This window comes from Nicotiana sylvestris, chromosome 4, assembly GCF_000393655.2.
Source record: "Nicotiana sylvestris chromosome 4, ASM39365v2, whole genome shotgun sequence".
NCBI lineage: Eukaryota > Viridiplantae > Streptophyta > Magnoliopsida > Solanales > Solanaceae > Nicotiana > Nicotiana sylvestris.
Genome location: NC_091060.1, coordinates 90,301,687 through 90,324,651, shown reverse-complemented (window position 1 = coordinate 90,324,651; position 22,965 = coordinate 90,301,687). Strand labels below are relative to the sequence as shown.

Below are 22,965 nucleotides of genomic sequence, written 5' to 3'. Positions count from 1 at the left end.
CCAAGAGATCCCCGGGATACCAAGAGATCCCTGGCTTATATTGAGGATACCGAGAGATCCTCGGGATACCAAGAGATCCCTAGTACATGTCGAGGATACTAAGAGATCCTCGGGATACTTAGAGATCCCCGGTTACTTTCCTTATGGTTTGCTTTCATCATTGTTTCTGTTATTGTACTCTTATTGTCCTGCATAGATTCTTTCTGTAGGTTCTCAATTGCACTGCTTATCTTATCCTTCCATCTTTATATTTTATATAACCTCAGTAGGGCCCTGACCTTCTTCGTCACTACCTAACCGAGGTTAGGCTTGGCACTTACTAAGTACCGCTGTGGTGTACTCACGCCTCTTCTGCGCATGTTTTTTTTTCATGTGCAAATCCAGGTACCTCTACTCAGGCGCACTATCAGTAAGGCAGGATGACTACGGAGACTTCGAGGTAGATCTGCTGCGTTCGCAGACCGATGAGTCTCCCTCTTTATTCTATCTTTAGTACTTAGTTCTCTTTCCTTCCGTTTGTTAGATATTCTGGAGTTTGGAGCCTCACTATACATTTCTGTAGCCTGTGTTTTCCCGTGAGTTTTCGGGTTTCGGGATTGTTTTAGTCTTGAGATATTGAGTTGTATATGCCGAGCGGAATTCAGTACAATTTCCTTTTTAGATAATTAAATATGGTATTCTATTTTTCCGCAATTATTATGTTTTCGCAAGTGTTAGGCTTGCTTGGTCACGAAGACTAGGTGCCATCATGGCATGTTCACGGTTGGTGAACTAGGGTCGTGACAAAGCCGGAAATCACTCGTCGTACCGAGACGGTGCCAGAAAGGTCGAATGGTAACGGATCAGGGACTGATCCTACAATTATGAAAATGCTCGAGGAGCTCACCAAAAGAATTGAGATGGAGAAAAAAAAATCGATGATAATGATAAAAAGTGGAAATATACAACTCCCGAGTCGATTAGATACCGGGGGCACCCCCGATCTTAAAAGGTCTGGATTCAAAACAATTCATGCAGAAGCCTTTTCCTCAGAGTGCGGCTCCGAAGACCATTCCTAAGAAGTTTCGTATGCCGGATATGCCTAAATACAATAGGACTACCGATCCTAATGAACATATCACTTCGTACACATGCGGGATAAAGGGAAATGACTTAGAAGACGATGAGGTCGAGTCCATTTTGTTGAAAAAGTTTGGGAAAACTCTATCAAAGGGAAAAATGATTTGGTATCACAACTTGCCACCGAATTCCATCGATTTATTTGCCATGTTAGCAGATTCTTTTGTGAAGGCACACGTCAGGGCCATAAAGGCCACAACAAGAAAATCAGACGTTTTCAAGATAAGACAAAGGGATAACGAAATGCTGAGGGAGTTTGTATCCCCATTTCATATGGAACACATGGAGTTACCACCGGTCACAGATGATTGGGCCATTCAAGCTTTCACCCAGGGGTTGAATGAGAAGAGTTCGATAGCATCTTGATAGTTGAAGCAAAATTTGGTCGAGTATCCAGTTGTAACTTGGGTAGCTATGCACAATCGATATCAATTGAAGATCAAGGTCGATGACGACAAATTAGGAGCCCCTTCTGGTTTAGTACATCCAAACAGGTTGGCAGTTAAAACCCTGAGGGACATCGACAGGGAGACAAGGTCGAACAGAGAACGATATAAGCCATATATCATAGATCGAAGAAATAGTGGCTCGGGGCGCAATTCCTCTCGGAATGATCGAAGAAACGATCGAGGACAAAATTCTCGGGACTTATGAGCAAAAGTGGTTTTGATAAGCACGACGATCCCGTAAAGGCACCTCGGTTATCGGAATATAACTTTAGCGTCGATGCATCAGGTGTTGTCTCGGCAATCGGAAGGATCAAAGATACTAGGTGGCCCAGACCCATACAAACCGATCCTTCCCAAAGAAACCCAAATTTGATGTACAAATATCATGTCACGCATGGTCACAAGACCGAGGATTGCAGGCAATTAAGGGAGGAGGTATCCTGTCTATTCAACGAGGGCCACCTTCGAGAGTTCCTTAGCGATCGAGCCAAGAATCATTTCAAAGACAAAGATGCCAACGGGAAAAGTGAACATGAGGAACCACAGCATGTCATTCATATGATCGTCGTTGGGGTCGATATTCCACAAGGGCCCATATTCAAACGCACAAAGGTATCTGTTACTAGGGAAAAGCGGACCCGAGATTATGTGCCCGAGGGCTCCTTATCATTCAATGATGAAGAGGTAGAAGACATTTCTCAACCACACAATGACGCTCTGGTAATTTCTATCTTATTAAATAAAGTTCAAGTTAAGAATTTTTTAGTGGATCCAGGTAGTTCGGTGAATATCATCCGGTCGAGGGTCATGGAGCAACTTGGCCTACAAGATCAATTTGTACCCACAGTTCTAGTCTTAAATGGCTTCAACATGGCCAACGAAACAACTAAAGGTGAGATTACTCTGCCAGTGAATGTTTCCGGAACCATTCAAGATACCAAGTTCCACGTGATCGAGGGTGGCATGAGGTACAATGCCCTACACGGGAGGCCTTGGATCCACAACATGAGGGCAGTTCCTTCGACTCTTCACCAAATGATGAAATTCCTGACATCGGACGGCGTGAAAACAGTGTACGGGGAGCAGCATGCTGCCAAGAAAATGTTATTAACCTCAAAAAGGTCGAGCATTAAAGGTAAACAGGAAACCAAATAGCAATCACAACTACCAACCTCGACTGAATTAGGAAAACAGGAGATAGAAGAAGAGGAGGAGGATTTTCTGACCCCTCGAACCTTTATTGTACCTGAAGACTCTGACACCACAAAATCAACGGTCGAGAAGCTGGAACAGGTTATATTGATCTAGTACCTGCCCGAGCAAAAGGTATACCTAGGAATGGGGTTAACCCCCGAACTCAGGAAAAAGCTTATTCAATTTCTTATCGATAACATGGATTGTTTTGCTTGGTCCCATTTAGACATGACACACATCCCACCGGAGATAACAATGCATCAACTAAGCCTTGATCCCAGATTCAAATTGGTGAAACAAAAGAGAAGGCCCCAGTCCGAGGTAAATCATGCATTTATAAAGGACGGGGTAACTAAACTTCTTAAAATAGGGTCCATTCGGGAGGTAAAATACCCCGAATGGTTAGCCAATGTAGTCGTAGTCCCTAAAAAGGGAACAAACTTAGAATGTGTGTAGATTATAAGGATTTGAACAATGCATGCCCTAAAGACTCTTTTCCACTGCCTAACATCGATATCATGATTGATGCCACGGCTAGCCACGAGATCCTCACCTTTCTCGATGCCTATTCCGGGTATAATCAAATTCAGATGAACCCAAAAGACTAAGAAAAGACCTCATTTGTCACCAAGTATGGAACATATTGTTACAATGTAATGCCCTTCGGGCTAAAAAATGCAGGAGCTACTTACCAACGCCTAGTAAATAAGATGTTTGAAGGATAAATAGGTAAGTCAATGGAAGTTTATATTGATGGCATGTTAGTTAAGTCCCTGTGCGCAGAGGACCATTTGACTCATTTGCAGGAAACGTTCGAGATTTTGAGGAAATATAACATGAAACTCAACCTCGAGATATATGCTTTCGAGGTCAGCTCGGGCAAGTTCCTAGGCTTCATGGTGTCAAATCAGGGGATCGAGATCAACCCTTATAAAATCAAGGCCATCGAAGACATCACCATCGTGGATAGCGTAAAAGCCGTGCAGAGGCTAACTGGGCAGATAGTTGCTTTAGGCCGATTTATCTCGAGGTCATTGGATCGAAGCCACAGATTTTTTTCTTTACTCATGAAGAAGAATGATTTCACCTGGACCCCGGAGTGTCTACAAGCATTAGATGAATTAAAACGATACCTCTCAAGCCCACTATTGCGTCACACCCCGAAGGCAGATGAGAAACTCTACTTATACTTGGTGGTATTGGAAAATGTGGTAAGTGGTGTCCAAGTTCGAGAAGACCAAGGTATGCAATTTCCTGTTTACTATGTAAGTTGAACCTTAGGGGAAACATAAACTAGATATCCACACTTAGAGAAATTAGCACTAGCACTAATAAGCGCTTCTAGAAAGTTGAAACCATACTTTCAATGTCACCCCATATGTGTGTTAACCACTTACCCACTTCGTAATATTTTGCACAAACCCGAAATTTCGGGTCGATTGGCCAAATGGGACGTCGAACTCAGTGTGTATGATATCGAGAATCAACCCTCGTTGATGCTCGATATCATACCCACTGAGTTCGATGTCCCATTTGGCCAATCGACCCGAAATTTCGGGTTTGTGCAAAATATTACGAAGTGGGTAAGTGGTTAACACACATATGGGGTGACATTGAAAGTATGGTTTCAACTTTCTAGAAGCGCTTATTAGTTCTAGTGCTAATTTCTCTAAGTGTGGATATCTAGTTTCTGCTTCCCCTAAGGTTCGACTTACATAGTAAACGGGAAACTATGTACCTTGGTCTTCTCGAACTAGGACATCACTTACCGCGATTTCCGACACCGCCAAGTATAAGTAGAGTTTCTCATCTACCTTCGAGGTATGAAGCAATGGTGTGCTCGACAGGTATCATTTTAATTCCTCTAATGCTTGTTGACACTCCGGGGTCCAGGTGAAATCATTCTTCTTCTTGAGTAAAGAGAAAAATCTGTGACTTCGATCCGATGACCTCGAGATAAATCGGCCTAAAGCAGCTATCCGCCCAGTTCGCCTCTACACGACTTTTATGCTATCCACGACAGTGATGTCTTTGATGGCCTTGATTTCATCGGGGTTGATCTCGATCCCTCGATTTGACACCATGAAGCCTAGGAACTTGCCCGAGCCGACCCCGAAAGCACATTTCTCGGGGGTTGAGTTTCATGTTATATTTCCTCAAAATCTCGAACATTTCCTGCAAATGTTTCAAATGGTCCTTTGCGCGCAGAGTCTTAACTAACATGTCATCAATATAAACTTTGATTGACTTACCTATTTGTTCTTCGAACATCTTATTTACTAGGCATTAGTAAGTAGCTCCTGCATTTTTTAGCCCGAAGGGCATTACATTGTAACAATATGTTCCATACTTGGTGATAAATGAGGTCTTCTCCTGGTCTTCCGGGGTCATCTGAATTTGATTGTACCCGGAATAGACATCGAGGAAGGTGAGGATCTCGTGGCCAGTTGTGGCATCGATCATGCGATCGATCTTAGGCAGTGGAAAAGTCTTCAAGGCATGCCTTGTTCAAATCCTTGTAATATATACACATTCTAAGTTTGTTCCCTTTTTTAGGGACTACGACTACATTAGCTAACTATTAGGGGTATTTTACCTCCCGAATGGACCCTATTTTGAGAAGTTTAGTTACCTCATCCTTTATGAATGCATGCTTTACCTTGGACCGGGGCCTTCTCTTTTGTTTCACCGGTTTGAATCTGAGATCAAGGCTTAGCCGATGCATTTTTATCTCCAGTGGGATCCCTGTCATGTCTAAATGGGACCAAGCAAAACAATCCATGTTATCGATAAGAAATTGAATAAACTTTTTCCTGAGTTTGGTGGTTAACCCTGTTCCCAGGTATACCTTTCGCTCGGGGAGGTACTCGATCAATATAACCTGTTCCAGCTCCTCGACCGTTGATTTGGTGGCGTCGGAGTCTTCGGGTACAATAAAGGTTCGAGGGGTCAGAAAATCCTCTTCTTCTTCTTCTATCTCCTGCTTTCCTGATTCGATCGAGGTTGATAGTTTTGATTGCTATTTGGTTTCCTGTTTACCTTTGATGCTTGACCTTTCCGAGGTTGATAATGTTGATACCGTTATTACCTCATCAATTGCAAACATTTCCTTTGTAGCATGTTGCTCCCCGTACACTGTTTTCACATCGGCCAATGTCGGGAATTTCATTATTTGGTGAAAAGTCGAAGGAACTGCCCTCATATTGTGGATCTAAGGCCTCTCGAGTAGGGAATTGTACCTCATGTCACCCTTGATCACGTGGAACTTAGTATCTTGAATGGTTCCGTACATGTTCATTGGCGGAGTAATCTCACCTTTAGTTGTTTCGCTAGCCATGTTGAAGCCATTTAAGACCCGAGCTGCAGATACAATTTGATCTTGTAGGCCGAGTTACTCCACGACTCTCGATCGAATGATATTCGCCGAATTACCTGGATCCACTAAAATACGCTTAACTTGAACTTTATTTAATAAGATAGAAATTACCAGCGCGTCATTGTGTGGTTGAGAAATGTCTTTTGCCTCTTCATTGTTGAATGATAAGGAGCCCTCGAGCATATAATCTCGGGTCCGTTTTTCCCTAGTAACAGATACCTTTGTGCGTTTGAATACGGGCCCTTCTGGAATATCAACCCCGCCGACTATCATATGAACGACATGCTGTGGTTCCTCCTGTTCACTTTTCCTATTGGTGTCTTTGTCTCTGAAATGATTCTTGGCTCGATCGCTAAGGAACTCTCAAAGGTGGCCCTTATTGAATAGACGAGATACCTCCTCCCTTAATTGCCTGCAATCCTCGATATTGTGACCATGCGTGCCATGAAACTTGCACATCAAATTTGGGTTTCTTTGGGAAGGATCGGTTTGTATGGGTCTGGGACACATAGTAGTTTTTATCCTTCCGATTGTCAAGACAATGCCTGATGCATCGACGCTAAAGTTATATTTCGATAACTGAGGTGCATCTACAGATCAGTGTGCTTATCAAAACCACTTTTGCTCATAAGTCCCCGAGAATTTTGTCCTCGATCGTTTCTTTAATCATTCCGAGAGGGATTGCGCCCCGAGCCACTATTTCTTCGATCTACAATATATGGCTGATATCGTTCTCTATTCGACCTTATCTCCCTGTTGATATCCCTCGGGGCTTTAATTGCCAACATATTTGGATGTACTGAACCGGAAGGGGCTCCTAATTGGCCGTCCTCGACCCTGATCTTCGATTGATATCGATTGTGCACATATGCCCAAGTTACAGCTGGATACTCGACCAAATTTTGCTTCAACTATCATGATGCTATCGAACTCCGCTCGTTCAACCCTTGGGTGAAAGCTTGAATGGCCCAATCATCTGTGACCGGTGGTAACTCAATGCATTCCATTTGAAATAGGGATATGAATTCCCTTAGCATTTCGTTATTCCTTTGTCTTATCTTGAAAACGTCCGATTTTCTTGTTGCGACCTTTATGGCCCTGACGTGTGCCTTCACAAAAGAATCTGCTAACATGGCAAATGAATCGATGGAATTCAGTGGCAAGTTGTGATACCAAATCATTTCTCCCTTTGATAGAGTTTCCCCAAATTTTTTCAACAAAATGGACTCGATCTCATCGTCTTCTAAGTCATTTCTCTTTATCCTGCATGTGTACGAAGTGATATGTTCATTAGGATCGGTGGTCCCGTTGTATTTAGGTATATCTGGCATACTAAACTTCTTAGGAATGGTCTTTGGAGCCGCACTCTGAGGAAAAGGCTTCTACATGAATATTTTTGAATCCAGACCCTTTAAGATCAGGGATGCCCCCAGTATCTGATCGACACGGGAGTTGTATGTTTTCACTTTTTTATCAGTATCATCGATTTTCTTTTCTTCCGACTCAATTCTTTTGGTGAGCTCCTCGAGCATTTTCATAATTGTAGGACCAGTCCCTGATTCGTTACCATTCGACCTTTCCGGCACTAGCTCGGTACGACGAGTGATTTTCGGCTCAACCACACTCGGAGTTCTATGTTGACTCTGAAGCTAAGCAATAGTGGCCTGCTGGGCCTGCAGCATCTCGAATATTACCTGGATACTAAATCCCCCGTCTCCTACGCCCTGTGTTCCTTGGCCACCAGATCGGCCTTCCCTGCGCACACTCCCTTCGGGGTCCGCACCCAAATACGCATTCAAAGCAATGTGTGAATTGACATCGACTGGATCGACGACTGGTATTCCCCTGAGATTAGACGATGGCACCCCGGCTCCTAGAGCAATTACGTTATCATTTTCCGTGTGAAATCCAAGACCATCATTACCATGCAGGGGTGCGTTTTGTGAGTTTGACATGTTTTAACCTGAGAACAAAAATTCTTGATAAGAACAAGTGTGAAAATAACGTGTATTTTCGGAATCAACACTAAAACAATCACTATTATCCTTAGCCCCACGGTGGGCGCCAAACTGTTTACCCTAAAATTCGAGTAACAATTAAACTTATATTGTGGTTTTAAGGATATGTGATTTACTCCAATACCAATTGATAAACAAGGAATTAAATATATAAATTGAAGAATAAAATAAGTCAAACCAGTGTGCAAGCCTAATCTCGACCTCGAGCTATGGCAGTCTCAAGGTGGAACAGTGGAAATAGCAAGTTACAAAGCAACTCTTGATGAACAATGAGTAAAATAGCTAGAGAATAAAGTGTATGTATTATCTTATCAGTCAAAAAAGTCCCATACAAATGAATGGGCTCCCCTATATATAATAGGGGAGTCCTAAATAAGGTACACTTCTAATTACAGTAGGAAATCATATTTGACAACTCTCTAACCGCCAAGGATCAATCCATTCCGCAATTTACGCCGTGATCCTTTGGGGTCGTTGCGGGTATCTAGCTCTTTCTGTTACTGAACCATAACGGTATTATCTCGAGGTATGCCTTCTTCCGACCTCAGCAAATGATTTCGACCTCGACCCCGGTACTGGAAAGGAACCTCGACCCCGAGCTCAACGTCCTAGACCCTCAACGTTATATCACCTTTTCTATTGAAGAACGAAATCGGGTGCCCCCATTTCTACCGTATACATACTGATCACATAATATTTTGTGTTACTATAATTCTTCTAGTTTGTGTATCAGTGTATGAATTTGTGAATTACCTCTATTCTTATGGCCGCCATGAGGATTCAGCTATTGCGATCAAATTAATTTCATTGTTAGGTCAGAGGAAATTCTCGCCTATACCAATTTTTTTTCTATTTTGCTTCTTCATTTCTTTTGGGGCATTTGCATCTATACCCGCTTTTTGGGTCACGTTTTAACTTGTGCCCGTTTTGCAAAAAAAATTGCAAACGTACCCACGTTTTCGCGTAATTTCAGTATACGGGGCTAAAGTAGCAAAGACAATCACGCAAAACTTCAGCATTCTAATAGACGGGCCTGAAGTAGCAAGTGCTGAACCAAGTGTGCTGAAGTTTTTGTTTGTAATTGATGAACTTTAGCATAGTAGCTGAAGTTTTGTTCTCTATTTGCTGAAGTTTTTGTTTATAATTGTTGAACTTAAGCATAGTAGCTGAAGTTTTATTCTCTATTTGCTGAAGTTTTTGCTTGTAATTGCACATAATAAGCTGAAGTTTTTTTTGTCCTGGATTCATTAGTTGTCATTAAGCTTTTTCAAAAATTCCAGCAGAAGATGCTGAAGTTATTTAATTCATTTATAAGAACTTCAGCACTAAATAAGCTGAAGTTTTTTTGTCCTGGATAAGCTTTTTCAAAAACTTCAGCAGAAGATGCTGAAATTATTTAGTTCATTTGTAAAAACTTCAGCACTAAAAGCTAAAGTTTTATTGTCCTGGATTCATTAATTTTGTCATAAAGCTTTTTCAAAAACTTCAACAGAAGATGCTGAAGTTATTTAGTTCATTTGTAAAAACTTCAGCACTATATAAGCTGAAGTTTTTGAAAAAGCTTTCTAACATACTAGATAAATAATCAGATTGCCAACAGTATCTAAATCATAAATTTTGGAAACAATAAACGTGAAAAGAACAGAATTGTCATTGTCTACTAACTTACGTACGTGAAAATATTTACAAATTATTGTCTACTAACTTACGTAATTATTTATAATTTATTTTTAAATAATCTGATAAACATGTTTATGACAATCATCCCATGAACTGAAGTTTCATAGCAGCACCTGCAGCAACAGAAGAAAGAAGAAGAAGAAGAAAACAACGGAGGAGAAGGAGGATGAAAAATATTGTTGAAATTATTTAAAAAGTGGGTACAAGTTAAAACTTTTAAAAAAATTGATATAGATGCAATTTTTACTTTTCTCTTGTTCGACTGCGAATTTTCAACTCAATGACCTTTCTCATCTATTTTACTACTATTGCATAGTCAACCGATAAACCTGTCATGATTAGTGAAACCTTATAATGGAAATGGATGTGCTAGCTGGAACTGCCATATTTCTCAGCCAAAAACACACTAAGGTTTCGTAGATGGGACCTATTTACATACTGGAGATGATCCTACAGTATTTCTTGTTTTATAAATTTTTATTTGAAATTTGATGATTTTATGGATAGTCCAACATGTAGCAGTTGAGACAAATTTTAGCACTCTATAGAGTATTGGTTCTATTAAACGACTTTGACTATAAGTATTTTTTTAATAGTAATTTTCATCAATATTTACACGTCTATTGATAATAAACACATCAAATCATCCATAAATAAATAAAACACCTAATACCACCACCAATACAGAAAACGACAACAACAATATAACCAGTTACAGTAACAATAATAGTCATGAGCTTTTGATGTATTGAACAATTTAATGTCATTGTATCATTAGCGAAATTTCTTTGAATTTACAACATGAATCTACCTAATCCAATTTCTAAAAACAAATACTAATAAAGAAAGCTAGTGTTTGATTCTTTTGGTTTGGTCAGTCAAAACAATTAGGAGTGGCATTTAATTTAATATATTTTCAGTAGGGCATGATGTGAGTAGTCTTGGTATCATAACTCGCCAAACACGACTTTGAATAATTCTTACTAGTATTATTATTCACCACTCGCAATGCTTTGACCAATTCCCCACACGTCTGCCGTGCACCGGTGGAGCAATCACTCTGCATCACCAGCAACACCTTGGTCAGCCCATTGACCTTCCCTACAACCTCACGCGCCGCCGTATCACGCGCCAAGCAGCATACGCTCCACAGTACAGTCACGCCGTGCTCTGTCGCCGCCCTCGAGCTCTTCATGAGCCTCGTAACTACTGCCATCAAGCACTCCTCGTCCTTCCCTATCGCCGCCCTCCCTTCCGTACATGTCGCCACCGTTTCCAACAGCTTCAGCGACTTCTCCACCACCACTCTAGCGGAGTCCGAACCGCTAAGGATTTTCCCGACGGTTTGCACGATTCCGAACCGGACTAGCTCTTTTCTCGCTGGTCTGGTGGTTGAGATCGCGATTAGAGCTGATAAACCGGCCTCGACCGCGAACCTGTTGGTTTCTGTGCGGGTGAATACGTGCAATTCGTAGAGTAAACCTTGATCCTCAACGAATTTTCGCTGCGAATCGGCGTCTAGTGCGATGAATTCCAGAATCCGAGCGGTTTGAATGCGCGAACTCAGTTTTCCTTTTCGAAGAATCAGTAGAAACTTTGAGAGAAAATCTCGATCGCTCCGCAAAACCTCCTTATTCAACTGCTCTTTAACTCCATTCTCTAATACAACCAAATCCAAAACCGCAATAACAGTTTCACAAATCTCAACCACATCAGAATCCACCAAAACGCCAACAACATTCGCTATCGCACCACTCGAATTAACAAAAAATCTCCGATTCTCATCGGAATACTTCACGAACTCCGCAATCTTCACCAACGAACTCAACCGATTCTCGCCGTTGAGATTTTTGACAATTTCGAGAACTTCTGACTTTGAGACGGCGGAGGAGGAAGACGGCGTGGTGGCGGCGGAGGGTGAGTTGGCTGGCTGATGCTGAAGCCATACGTTGATGAGTCGCCGGAGAGTGAGGTTAGGTGTGAAATCGGTGGAGGGAAGGATTTGCATGGTGGCGGGACAGGTATTGTGGCCTTGGGAAAGCCAAGTTTGAATGGAGTTACGATCGTATGTGACGCCGGTGCAGAGACTTACCGGAGACTTCATTACGTCCATTGATATCGGACATCGGAAAAGGCTCGGAACGGTAACGTATAATTCTTCTCTCCTATTTCTCATCATTTTTTGCTACTCTTTCTATTTTCTGCCTTGTGGGAATAATATAGCTAGTTATGTGGACGGTGTTTGTGCTTATAAAGGGAGAGTCAAAGTGTAAAGTGGTGACGTCGATTTGGTCAACTATATTGGGTTTGTTTAAGTAAACAAGTGGATTTCTTTTCATATGCACCTAAGATAATGCGCTGTTTTTTTAAGTACATTGCACACTATCTTTAAAAAAAAAAAAAAAAAACTTCTCTTGATTTATTTATTTTCTTGTAAGATTATTAAAATGTGCAGAAGTGACCCGAATGTTACTCCCTTCGTGCCTAACTCAGAGTTAGCGTAATTTGATTGAAATGAAATTTAAGAAAGGAGGAAAAGAACATTTAAAACTAGTGATATTAAAATGCCATAAGATTTTTTTTGTCCATAAAAACATGTCATTTATGATAAAATGAGAACTTTGTAATTAAATTATTTTAAATATAAAAATATGTCAGTTTTTTTCAGTTAAATTTCGCCAAATATTTGAAAAGTAAAGTATATATCTAAGGACCAAAATAGTCCAACAACTATACATTATACCACTTAATTAAGGACCACTTTGATAATTTTCTCCAAGGAAGTCCGATCAATCTTTAATATTGTAATGCTTTTTGAGATCTTATTGTTGTAAGTATGGAGAGGTTTAAGAATAGAGATTATATGAAGTGAAGAAAAAGGTGCATATCTTAGGGAGCACTCAATCAAGTGCCACTAATTATTTCCATATTAATCAAAGAATTGGTCAACATCAAGTACAATTATGTATGTTAATTAGTGGGCTTAATTAATAATATAATGATAGACATAAGATGATTAGGAAGTATATTTGAATTTTGGGTAAGCGTGTAAAACGGGACGGGACAGCGAAGTCCAAGTTTTCGGGTTTGTTCAAGTGGAGCCTACGCGTTGAAATGAAGGGGCATGATTTTCTTGGGTTGATTTCAGTAAGTCAAATAGTCCGCTTGGCCCGTGAACCCATGATGTTTCCGTCAAATTAAGTATTTTATGTAGATATTTTTTTAGAATTTGTCTAGTATTATCTGCTGCCACTCATGCTCCAAAGAAGCTAAATGGTGCGCTTGAATGTTAAGTTATTTACCTAGAGGACTGAGGATCAAATCCCACTTAATACTTCTTCTTTTTTCTCCTTTTAGTGGTGCACCCATATTATAAAAATCCTAAATCTGCCATTGGACACATTAGTTACCTAGGCATGCTAGTACATTACAAGCATCATTTGCTAAATACTTAACAAAAATACATTGTTCCTTTTGTCCTTCATTACAAAAGATTCAACAGAAGATGGAGGTTGTACATAATACTTCTTCACCCTTGTTTGTGCATAAGCCTCCTTTGCTAGTTGGCGTGCCACTTTATTCCCTTGCCTGAAGACGAATCGGAAGACCACTTCCTTTTCCTGGTGCATTAACAACTTGCATTCATTAACAATATCGTCATATAGTCTATTGCCTTGTTGTATAGAATGGATTGCCTCAGTGGAATCTGTTTCAATCTCCAGTGGGAACATTGTCCATTCTTGCGCCGTTTGGAGTCCCTCAAGGAGAGCTTTGATTTCTGCCTCTAGTGAACCATTTGTATAAGTAGATTTTGTAAAACCTACCACCCAATTTCCTTTTGTGTTTTTTAATACACCTCCCAGGTTACTCTTTTGATTGTTATTCTTGTAGCTCGCATGTATATTTAATTTGTACCAGCCTTTCGGAGGTTTGTGCCATTTTATATTGATAGTCATTTTCTTAATAGGGCTGTGACTACTTCCATTTAGGAGCTTGAATTCTATTGCTCTTTGCTTCATATGATCGATATTGATAGGAGTGTCAGTATTGTTTTGGTTATTACTATTTCTATTCAACCAAATATTTCAAAGAGCAAAAGGAGAAAAGGATTTCCAATTAATATTGTCATCTTTTAGAATGCAATCAAAATCTTTTATTTGTAAAAGCCAGTGACTGCTCATTGGTTTATAGAATTCTGACCATCCCAAGCTCTCCAAATTTTTTTTAGTGGTTTTACAATTGAAAAAAATGTGATTGATGGACTCCTCATTTCTTTTACAGATGGGGCACATGAGATTTATGTTAATACCTATATGGGCTAAATACGCTCTACATGGTAGTCTGTTGTGGAGGCATTGCCATAAGAAGAACTTATTCTTATTAGGACAATTTAATTCCCAATACCATTTGAACTCCAATTGTTGTGTTAACGGTGGTTCAATTAGATCGTACTAGGATTTTGTGGTAAAAATGCCCTTTGTGGTGAGGGACTGAGGGACTATATAGGAATGTCACAAATTGGTCCCTTCGTACGAATTCTGGCTTTAGAAATATTTTCTTTGATATCATTGGGGAGATTTATAGAGAATTTTGTGAGATCCCATTTGTGGTCGCTATGGATATCCCTAATTTTAAAAAAATAATCAGTAGCTGAGAGAGGGCCTTCAATAGAGTTCCTAAGGCTTTTTGTATTGGGTATCCAATTAATTTGCCATATATTCATGTTAGTTTGATAGTGAGGTGACCAAGTAATGCCTTTTGAGCAAATCTCTCATCCTTTTTAATACTTTTTCAAATAAAGAAATGTGTATTCTTGGCTGTACTAGTGTCATACAAGGTGATAATAAGCTTTGTACATGGGGTTGTTGCGTTAGTGAGAAGTCTCCACGCTATGCCTGTTAAGAGGCAAATATTTTTTGCACTAGCATTACGATTGCCTAGACCCCTATTGGACTTTGGTTGGCAAACGTTAGACCATTTGATTAGATGGAGTTTTTTCTTTTCTGTAGTAATGCCCCATATTTTTCAAGGGCTTTTTGGTAGAAGGGTATATTGCATATAATGGTTTGAGATTGAATTTAGGCAAGATTGGGCTAGTGTGGTTCTTCCCGCAATATTAATAAACCTGATTTTCCAGGATGCCAGTTTTACCCCCATTTTATCAATTATGAAATGGTAGTCGGCTTGTCTAGGATTTTTGTTTAGGATTGGGAATCCTAAATAGGAACCAAATGATTCACTTTTCTTAACACCTAAGCTACTGGTAATATGCTTAACTATGTGTGGCAAGCAGTTGTTTGACAAAAGAATTTTTGATTTTGTAGCGTTTATACATTGTCCTGATAGGCTACAAAAATAGTCTAGACCCATTTTAATGGCTTGGCATCATTTGTTATTTGCTTTTGCCATTAATGTAAGGTCATCTACGAAAAACAGGTGTGAAAAATAAGGGCTTTTCCTTCCATTAGCAATAGGGTCCCAATTGTGAATATCTACTTGGTGATTAATGTATCTAAATAACATTTCCATATAGAGAATAAAAATATATGACGATATAGGGTCACCTTGCCTAATCCCTCGACTTGGTTCACAGAAATTTGTGTTGGTACCCTTCTTCGAATCGAATCACGCATACGTGTATTCGTTTTATATATTATATATTTTTTAACGTGAAAAATCGTGTCACGCGTACGTGTACACAATGATATTGATAATATATTTATTATAAAATAATTATTTTTTTCGAAATTGTGTTTTAAATAAAATCAAGAACATTCGCACTTTTTGTATGATTAAGTAGTGAACCGCACATCTCGGGTTTTATGAAATTAATTTAAGATCCTCCGACGAATTTCTTTTTATTAAAAATTTGCTCGAAGTTGCGCGAACGCATAATCCAAATTGCCTTTAGAAGTATAATCAAGTCACGCGAACGCATCCCTAATTATGCAAATATTCTTGACAGTAATATAAATTATCTACAAATGTTTATTGCATCCATCTATTTTTAAATGTAAGAGTCATGGAGAATCACTATTTGAGATGCCTCTAAATTCCTTGAAAAGAATTCACAATTCATTAAGTGTTAACCGCAAATTATATTTTTACGTGTGAATTATATTCCTCAAAAACCATTCGAATTTAAAGAGTAAAAAATAAATAAAAATAAACAACGTGTGATTAATACTACCATTTTTATTGTAAATACAATATTTATCTACCCAAAAAGCGAATTGCGTATAAAACTTAGGAAAACAATTGATTTAATAAACGAAGTAATATTTTTCGAAGAATTTTCATTGTTATATTTGGAGCAAACGCTATTTACACATTTTTTTGACTTAAAATGTTACAATCTATAAATCTCATCCTTCTTTTACACCACTTGTTTTTAGTCCGAGGTTATAATCGTTTGGTTAATTTTGCTTACGAAGATTGAGTTTGAGATAAATAAACCAATTCTTATTCTCTGCATATGCGAATATTTGCAAACACTAACTCTATATTTTGTAAAAAAAAATCATTGACATTATTTCATACATTAAAAGAAATGAGTTGATCGCGTTCCTAAAATAACTAAGCCATTTGTTATTAAGAAAGAGAACTAATCTACCAATTGATTTAATAAGACGACATCACATATAACGTAAACATACATCATGACCTGTTCGCAATATTCCAACATTGTAATCGTAACGGATTATATCAATTCACCTTTCAACTATTGATTATACACATAACCATTATTGCGCCATATATGATCAAAATACAACTAACAATCATCTAGCTTTGAACAAAATCAAATATTGGACGAGATATGCTAGTAATATAGTTTCTTGGTATTTCCATACTATCCTACGCTTAACCAATAGTATCACAAGATTTAATTAATGGCCAATTTTCTGCAATGTTCCCTATCTCAACAATTCAAACAGTAAATGTCATCACTAGTCCTCAAAACATATAAGATTATCGTGGAATTTACTACTCCAGAAGGTTAATTAGTTAACAGTTTATCATGTCAAGTATAATACTATATTAACCAACTAAAACAAAACTGAAACTTAAACTAATAAAATTTAAATGAGTAGAAGACATCCTTATAATTCCAAACTTCATTTACTTGCCATGTTGAAGCTTTTCATGACATGAATTTACAGATATGTACCTGATATTGGAAGCAAAAGAAAATGATGATGAGAATCAGCGACAGTAATAACAATACAGCAACAACAGTCCAGCAGCAGTAACAACCCAGGAACAGAGTTTGCAAACCAGTAGAACAGTAATCCCAAAAACAAAAGCTTCAAGCTTTGAATGAAACAACAACCATTAATACTAATTTCAAACAAAGAAAGAAAGCAGAAGATTTTTTAGTTTTTATTTTTATTTTGAAAGCTTAAATATTTTTCGGAATTTTTCTCTCTCTTAAATGTTCAGCCCTTTTTTCTCTCTTCTTTTCTTCTCAGATTTCTTTCTCTTATTTGTGTTTTTTCTCTGTCTGTAGCTTTTTTTTTTGATTTCAAGACTTCTACTTATATAACCCATCCCATAAATCCTTCAATTAATTTCAATACTTTTTCTCTACCAAACTCATTATCTTCTCACTCATCCCCATTACATTAAATAAACATATCACACCACCCCATTATATTTTGTCCCCCATGCCTAACATAAAATAATTCAAGATTCCCCCCACTAAATTTTGTCTTGTCCCCCTTTTATATTAAACAACTATATCACAACCCACCCTATTTCATTTTGTCCCCCATGCTTCATATAAACAATTACAAAATGTACAATTTCTAAACTACCCCTCCGACCCTATTGCAAATTACTATTTTACCCCCGAAAGTACTATAAATTACCAAACTACCCATCAGCTATAACACATCAATTAATCAAACTTAACCAAAATATAGACAATATGATTAATTTCTAACAATGTTCAAACAACAAATTTCATGAACATGATTTCTTCAATATTTCAACAACAAATCACATGAACACAAATTGAACAACAAAGAACAACTAAAATTTGATTGAACAATATTTTAGCAACAAACAATCCTATTTTCGGATTCAACAACAACAACAAACAAGTATATTTAGATTTCTAAATTCAATAATATTGAACTTAAAATCAACTACTCTAACAACATTACAACAAACAATTCTTATATTAAACTTTAAACAAGATTATGAGACCAATTCAAGAAATAATCATAAATGATAAACAAGAAATCAAACTATACAAAATTCGGATTCAAGATCATCCAAACAAAGTATGAACATGAATGAATCTATTTTTTTTTAAAAAAAAACAACAAACATGACGGATTTAAATGACTCAAACAACATTAATAATTTTCTGGAAAATATATAACAACATGAAACAAATTAATTAATTTCCATTTGAAATCTGAAAATTAATTCAACAACACACATGAACACACTAGAAAATTATTTCAACGATGAACAACAAACAAAAATCAAGTATCTAACCATAGACATGAACAAAACAAACATTTGCGGATTTTAGATTCGAAAATATCAAAACAAAAAATACGGATAAAATAAAACTCAAAATCTACCAACCGGATTGAAACGACGAACAACGACCAACCAACGACGAACTCGAACAGTGATCGACGACATCGACCAAAACTCATCCATGTACGCGAACTCGACTGGAGTTGACGCCGAAGTGAAGCAATAGTCGACGTAGCAGCGTGGTTTGTTTTAACCTCGGCTGCTCGTCGTGCACAGTAGGGTCGTGTGGGCTGCTTGAAGCAGACGAAGTGACGAAGGGGAAGCAGAAGCAGCTGCGTCCAAGCAGTGATAGCAGCAGCAACGACAACCATGGCAGCAGCGCACGTCGAGCAGCAGGTGAAGGAGCAGAAATGGCTGCGTCAATGGCGGACGCGGGAAGCAGCTGCGACGGAGAAGCAGCAGCGGAAATCTCAACTGTGGGCTTTCATGGTGGAGCTCGACGGACTGGTTGTTGGTTGTCGAAGACGAAGCAACGACGGGGTTGGAGAAGGTTGTTGGTTCGGTCGCGTTCGGAGGTCGTTTGGTTGAGCTGGGGTCGTGAGGGTGACGTGCGTGTGTGTGTGTAGCCATGGCTTCTTGAGGTTGAAGGCAAAGGGAAGCCATAGGAGGCGGAGAAGCTTGAGGAAGAAGAAGAAGATAGGAGGGGTGGGGGCGGATGACTTCTTAGTTTTTTAGAGTTTTTTCTTCTTTTTTCTTTTGTTTTGTGTTGTTTGTAAGATAATAGGGGTGTTGGGTTATGGACTGGGTCGACCCAGTTCGAAATGGACTGGGTCGTAGGGAAGATTGGGCCATTTTTAGGCCTGTGGCTTGAAATCGAAGAAGAGGCCCAATTCCGACTTTCTTTATATTTTCGCTCTCTTTTCTTCTTTTATTTCTCTAAAACAAAATTATAAAAATACTTAACTTATTATTAAGAACTAAATTAAGTTATAAAAGCGCAAATTAACTCCCAATAACAATTAACGCACAATTAAGTAATAATTAAGCATAAAATTGTATATTTGGATATTAAATGCTAAAAATGCAAACGATGCCTATTTTTGTAATTTTATTTTTTTGTAAAACAAATTTAATTACTAAAAATTGTAGAATTAAATCCTACATGCAAAATGCGACATATTTTTGTATTTTTATTAATTTAACAAATAAACATGCACAGACAAATACAAATAATTATTCAAAATATCACAAAATATCACAAAATTGCACACCAAAGAAAAATCATTTTATTTTTGAATTTTTTGGGAGTAATTCTCATATTGGGCAAAAATCACGTGCTTACAGCTGCCCCTCTTTGCCCGAAGACACGAAGGGTTTTCGTGCAAAGATAAAGCGAGCGATTTTTGCCCATCTGAGTACTCCGTATGAAGCATTTTTTTTGAAAAAGATTTGACCGAACCTTTGCTTCAAAGGTTTCCTGCATATCCTGGGCTAAACAGGAATCAGGTCAATGTAGTTCAGGAAATTTTGGTAGCTGGGACTACCGTGGGACTGCATTGTTACTGTTGTTGCATGCTATTACTACTGCTTACCGATCTCCTTGTTACACCGTACTTAAAAGAAAACAAGAAGCTAGGCTAGACTGCAATTTGTTTTTGTTGCCTTGCTTTCTTGTCTGCTTGCATTTCTTCCGGTGCTTTTATTCTTTTGACACATGTACTTGAGTTTGTACTGTGACCTCTTGTTGCACCCTTCTGCTTCCTGGTGCTGGGGATTTTTATTGTTTCCTACTGGGGATTCCTATTGTAACCCTCTGTTTTATTGTCCTTTGACTTGATCTTAAAATGTATGTCTCTGTTGTATGGGCGGGCTCTCAACTTCAATACTTGAAAATTAAAGACTGAAATGTATGCCTCTGTTATCTGGGCGGGCTCCCAACTTCAATGCTTGAAATATAAAGACTGAATTGTATGCCTCTGTTCTATGGGCGGGCTCCCAACTTCAACAACAACTTTGAAAATAAACGTCATTCCTCTCTTCAGGCGGGCTCCTGACTTCAACAACAACTTTGAAAATAAATCGCCATTCCTCTCTTCAGGAGGGCTCCTGACTTCAACAACAACTTTGAAAATAATCGTCATTCCTCTCTTCAGGCGGGCTCCTGACTTCAACCACTAAATCGCCATTCTATTCTTCAGGGGGCTCCTGACTTCAACCAATACATCGCCATTCCTTTCTTTAGGTTGGCGAGATTTCAACAACTTTTAAAAATACCTTTCCTCTCTTCAGGCGGGCTCCTGACTTCAACTAATACATCGCCATTCCTTTCTTTAGGTTGGCGAGATTTCAACAACTTTTAAAAACGCCTTTCCTCTCTTCAGGCGGGCTCCTGACTTCAACTAATACATCGCCATTCCTTTCTTTAGGTTGGCGAGATTTCAACAACTTTTAAAAACGTCTTTCCTCTCTTCAGGCGGGCTCCTGACTTCAACCAATACATCGCCATTCCTTTCTTTAGGTTGGCGAGATTTCAACAACTTTTAAAAACGCCTTTCCTCTCTTCAGGCGGGCTCCTGACTTCAACTAATACATCACCATTCCTTTCTTTAGGTTGGCGAGATTTCAACAACTTTTAAAAACGCCTTTCCTCTCTTCAGGCGGGCTCCTGACTTCAACCTCAACTTTGAAAATAAATCGTCATTCCTCTCTTCAGGCGGGCTCCTGACTTCAACAACAACTTTGAAAATAATCGCCATTCCTCTCTTCAGGCGGGCTCCTGACTTCAACCAATACATCGCCATTCCTTTCTTTAGGTTGGCGAGATTTCAACAACTTTTAAAAATGCCTTTCCTCTCTTCAGGCGGGCTCCTGACTTCAACCAATAAATCGTCATTCTATTCTTCAGGGGGCTCCTGATTTCAACCAATAAATCGCCATTCTATTCTTCAGGGGGCTCCTGACTTCAACCATTTTTTTTCAATTCAAACTTCTTCTTTTTTTTCCTGACTTCAACCATTTTTTTTCAATTCAAACTTCTTTTTTTTAGTATCTTAGGAGAAAGATTCATCAGACTAAGATTTGGATATTATTATTATCTTGGGAGAAAAATTTCATCGGACCAAGATTGTGACTCTAGGAGATAAATCGTCAGACTAGGTCCATTTTGTTGTGATCTTAGGAGAAAGATTCATCCGACTAAGATTTTATTATATTATCTTGGGAGAAAAATTTCATCAGACCAAGATTTTGACTCTAGGAGATAAATCATCAGACTAGGTCCATTTTGTTGTGATCTTAGGAGAAAGATTCATCCGACTAAGATTTTATTATATTATCTTGGGAGAAAAATTTCATCAGACCAAGATTTTGACTCTAGGAGATAAATCGTCAGACTAGGTCCATTTTGTTGTGATCTTAGGAGAAAGATTCATCCGACTAAGATTTTATTATATTATCTTGGGAGAAAAATTTCATCAGACCAAGATTTTGACTCTAGGAGATAAATCGTCAGACTAGGTCCATTTTGTTGTGATCTTAGGAGAAAGATTCATCCGACTAAGATTTTATTATATTATCTTGGGAGAAAAATTTCATCAGACCAAGATTTTGACTCTAGGAGATAAATCGTCAGACTAGGTCCATTTTGTTGTGATCTTAGGAGAAAGATTCATCCGACTAAGATTTTATTATATTATCTTGGGAGAAAAATTTCATCAGACCAAGATTTTGACTCTAGGAGATAAATCGTCAGACTAGGTCCATTTTGTTGTGATCTTAGGAGAAAGATTCATCGGACTAAGATTTTATTATATTATCTTGGGAGAAAAATTTCATCAGACCAAGATTTTGACTCTAGGAGATAAATCGTCAGACTAGGTCCATTTTGTTGTGATCTTAGGAGAAAGATTCATCCGACTAAGATTTTATCTTGGGAGAACAATTTCATCAGACCAAGATTTTGACTCTAGGAGATAAATCGTCAGACTAGGTCCATTTTGTTGTGATCTTAGGAGAAAGATTCATCCGACTAAGATTTTATCTTGGGAGAACAATTTCATCAGACCAAGATTTTGACTCTAGGTTTTCTTTTTGGGGTTTTTTTTTCAACACTGCTGGGGATATAAGTGTTATCTTCTTGGGATAACGTTGTTGAGGATAACGCTGCTGAGGAGTTTTATCCCTTCAAATCGATGCTTCATTCTTCTGGAAGCTGCTGGGGATGATAATGGTTTTTGCTTTTCTGAGCACAAATGTCATCCCTTTGTTCTGTCTGCTGGGGAACAACTTCTTTTATTAAAACTTGTTATGCTGGGGGTAAAACTGGTTCAAAGACCACTTCCCTTGAGACTGGTGCTATATTCATTCTACCCCGAATGGGTATCTGACTTCCAGAAAATTTTCCAAATGAAAGGAAAATTTTCTGCCCCAGTTTGACAGTCTCCCTTATGGCATGCATTTCTGTCATCAATGCCATTTCCTTTACCTGTTTCAAATTAAACAAAATTTGTTAGTTTAAAATGCGGTGGTTGGTTGTGATACTCCTACTGGGATGGTTTTCCCTTTCTCCCTCCTTGCTCTGCGTTCCACAACTTGTTGGGGATGATATTATTTGCTGGGGATAATCCCTTTCCGCTGG

The 22,965-nt window shown here is 38.6% G+C and overlaps 2 protein-coding genes across 2 annotated transcripts; one reads left to right on the top strand and one right to left on the bottom strand.

The window, feature by feature from the left end:
• The first annotated feature begins 1,940 nt into the window (after nucleotides 1-1,940).
• LOC138889829 (uncharacterized) lies at nucleotides 1,941-2,723 on the top strand. Its single transcript, XM_070173164.1, has one exon. It carries the CDS (start codon nucleotides 1,941-1,943, stop codon nucleotides 2,721-2,723), a length of 783 nt encoding a protein of 260 aa, XP_070029265.1.
• A 7,831-nt stretch (nucleotides 2,724-10,554) lies between these two features.
• Nucleotides 10,555-12,186, bottom strand: LOC104250042 (U-box domain-containing protein 28-like). The gene has a single exon (XM_009806571.2). It carries the CDS (start codon nucleotides 12,013-12,015, stop codon nucleotides 10,753-10,755), a length of 1,263 nt encoding a protein of 420 aa, XP_009804873.1. The 5' UTR covers nucleotides 12,016-12,186; the 3' UTR covers nucleotides 10,555-10,752.
• Nucleotides 12,187-22,965: the final 10,779 nt, after the last annotated feature.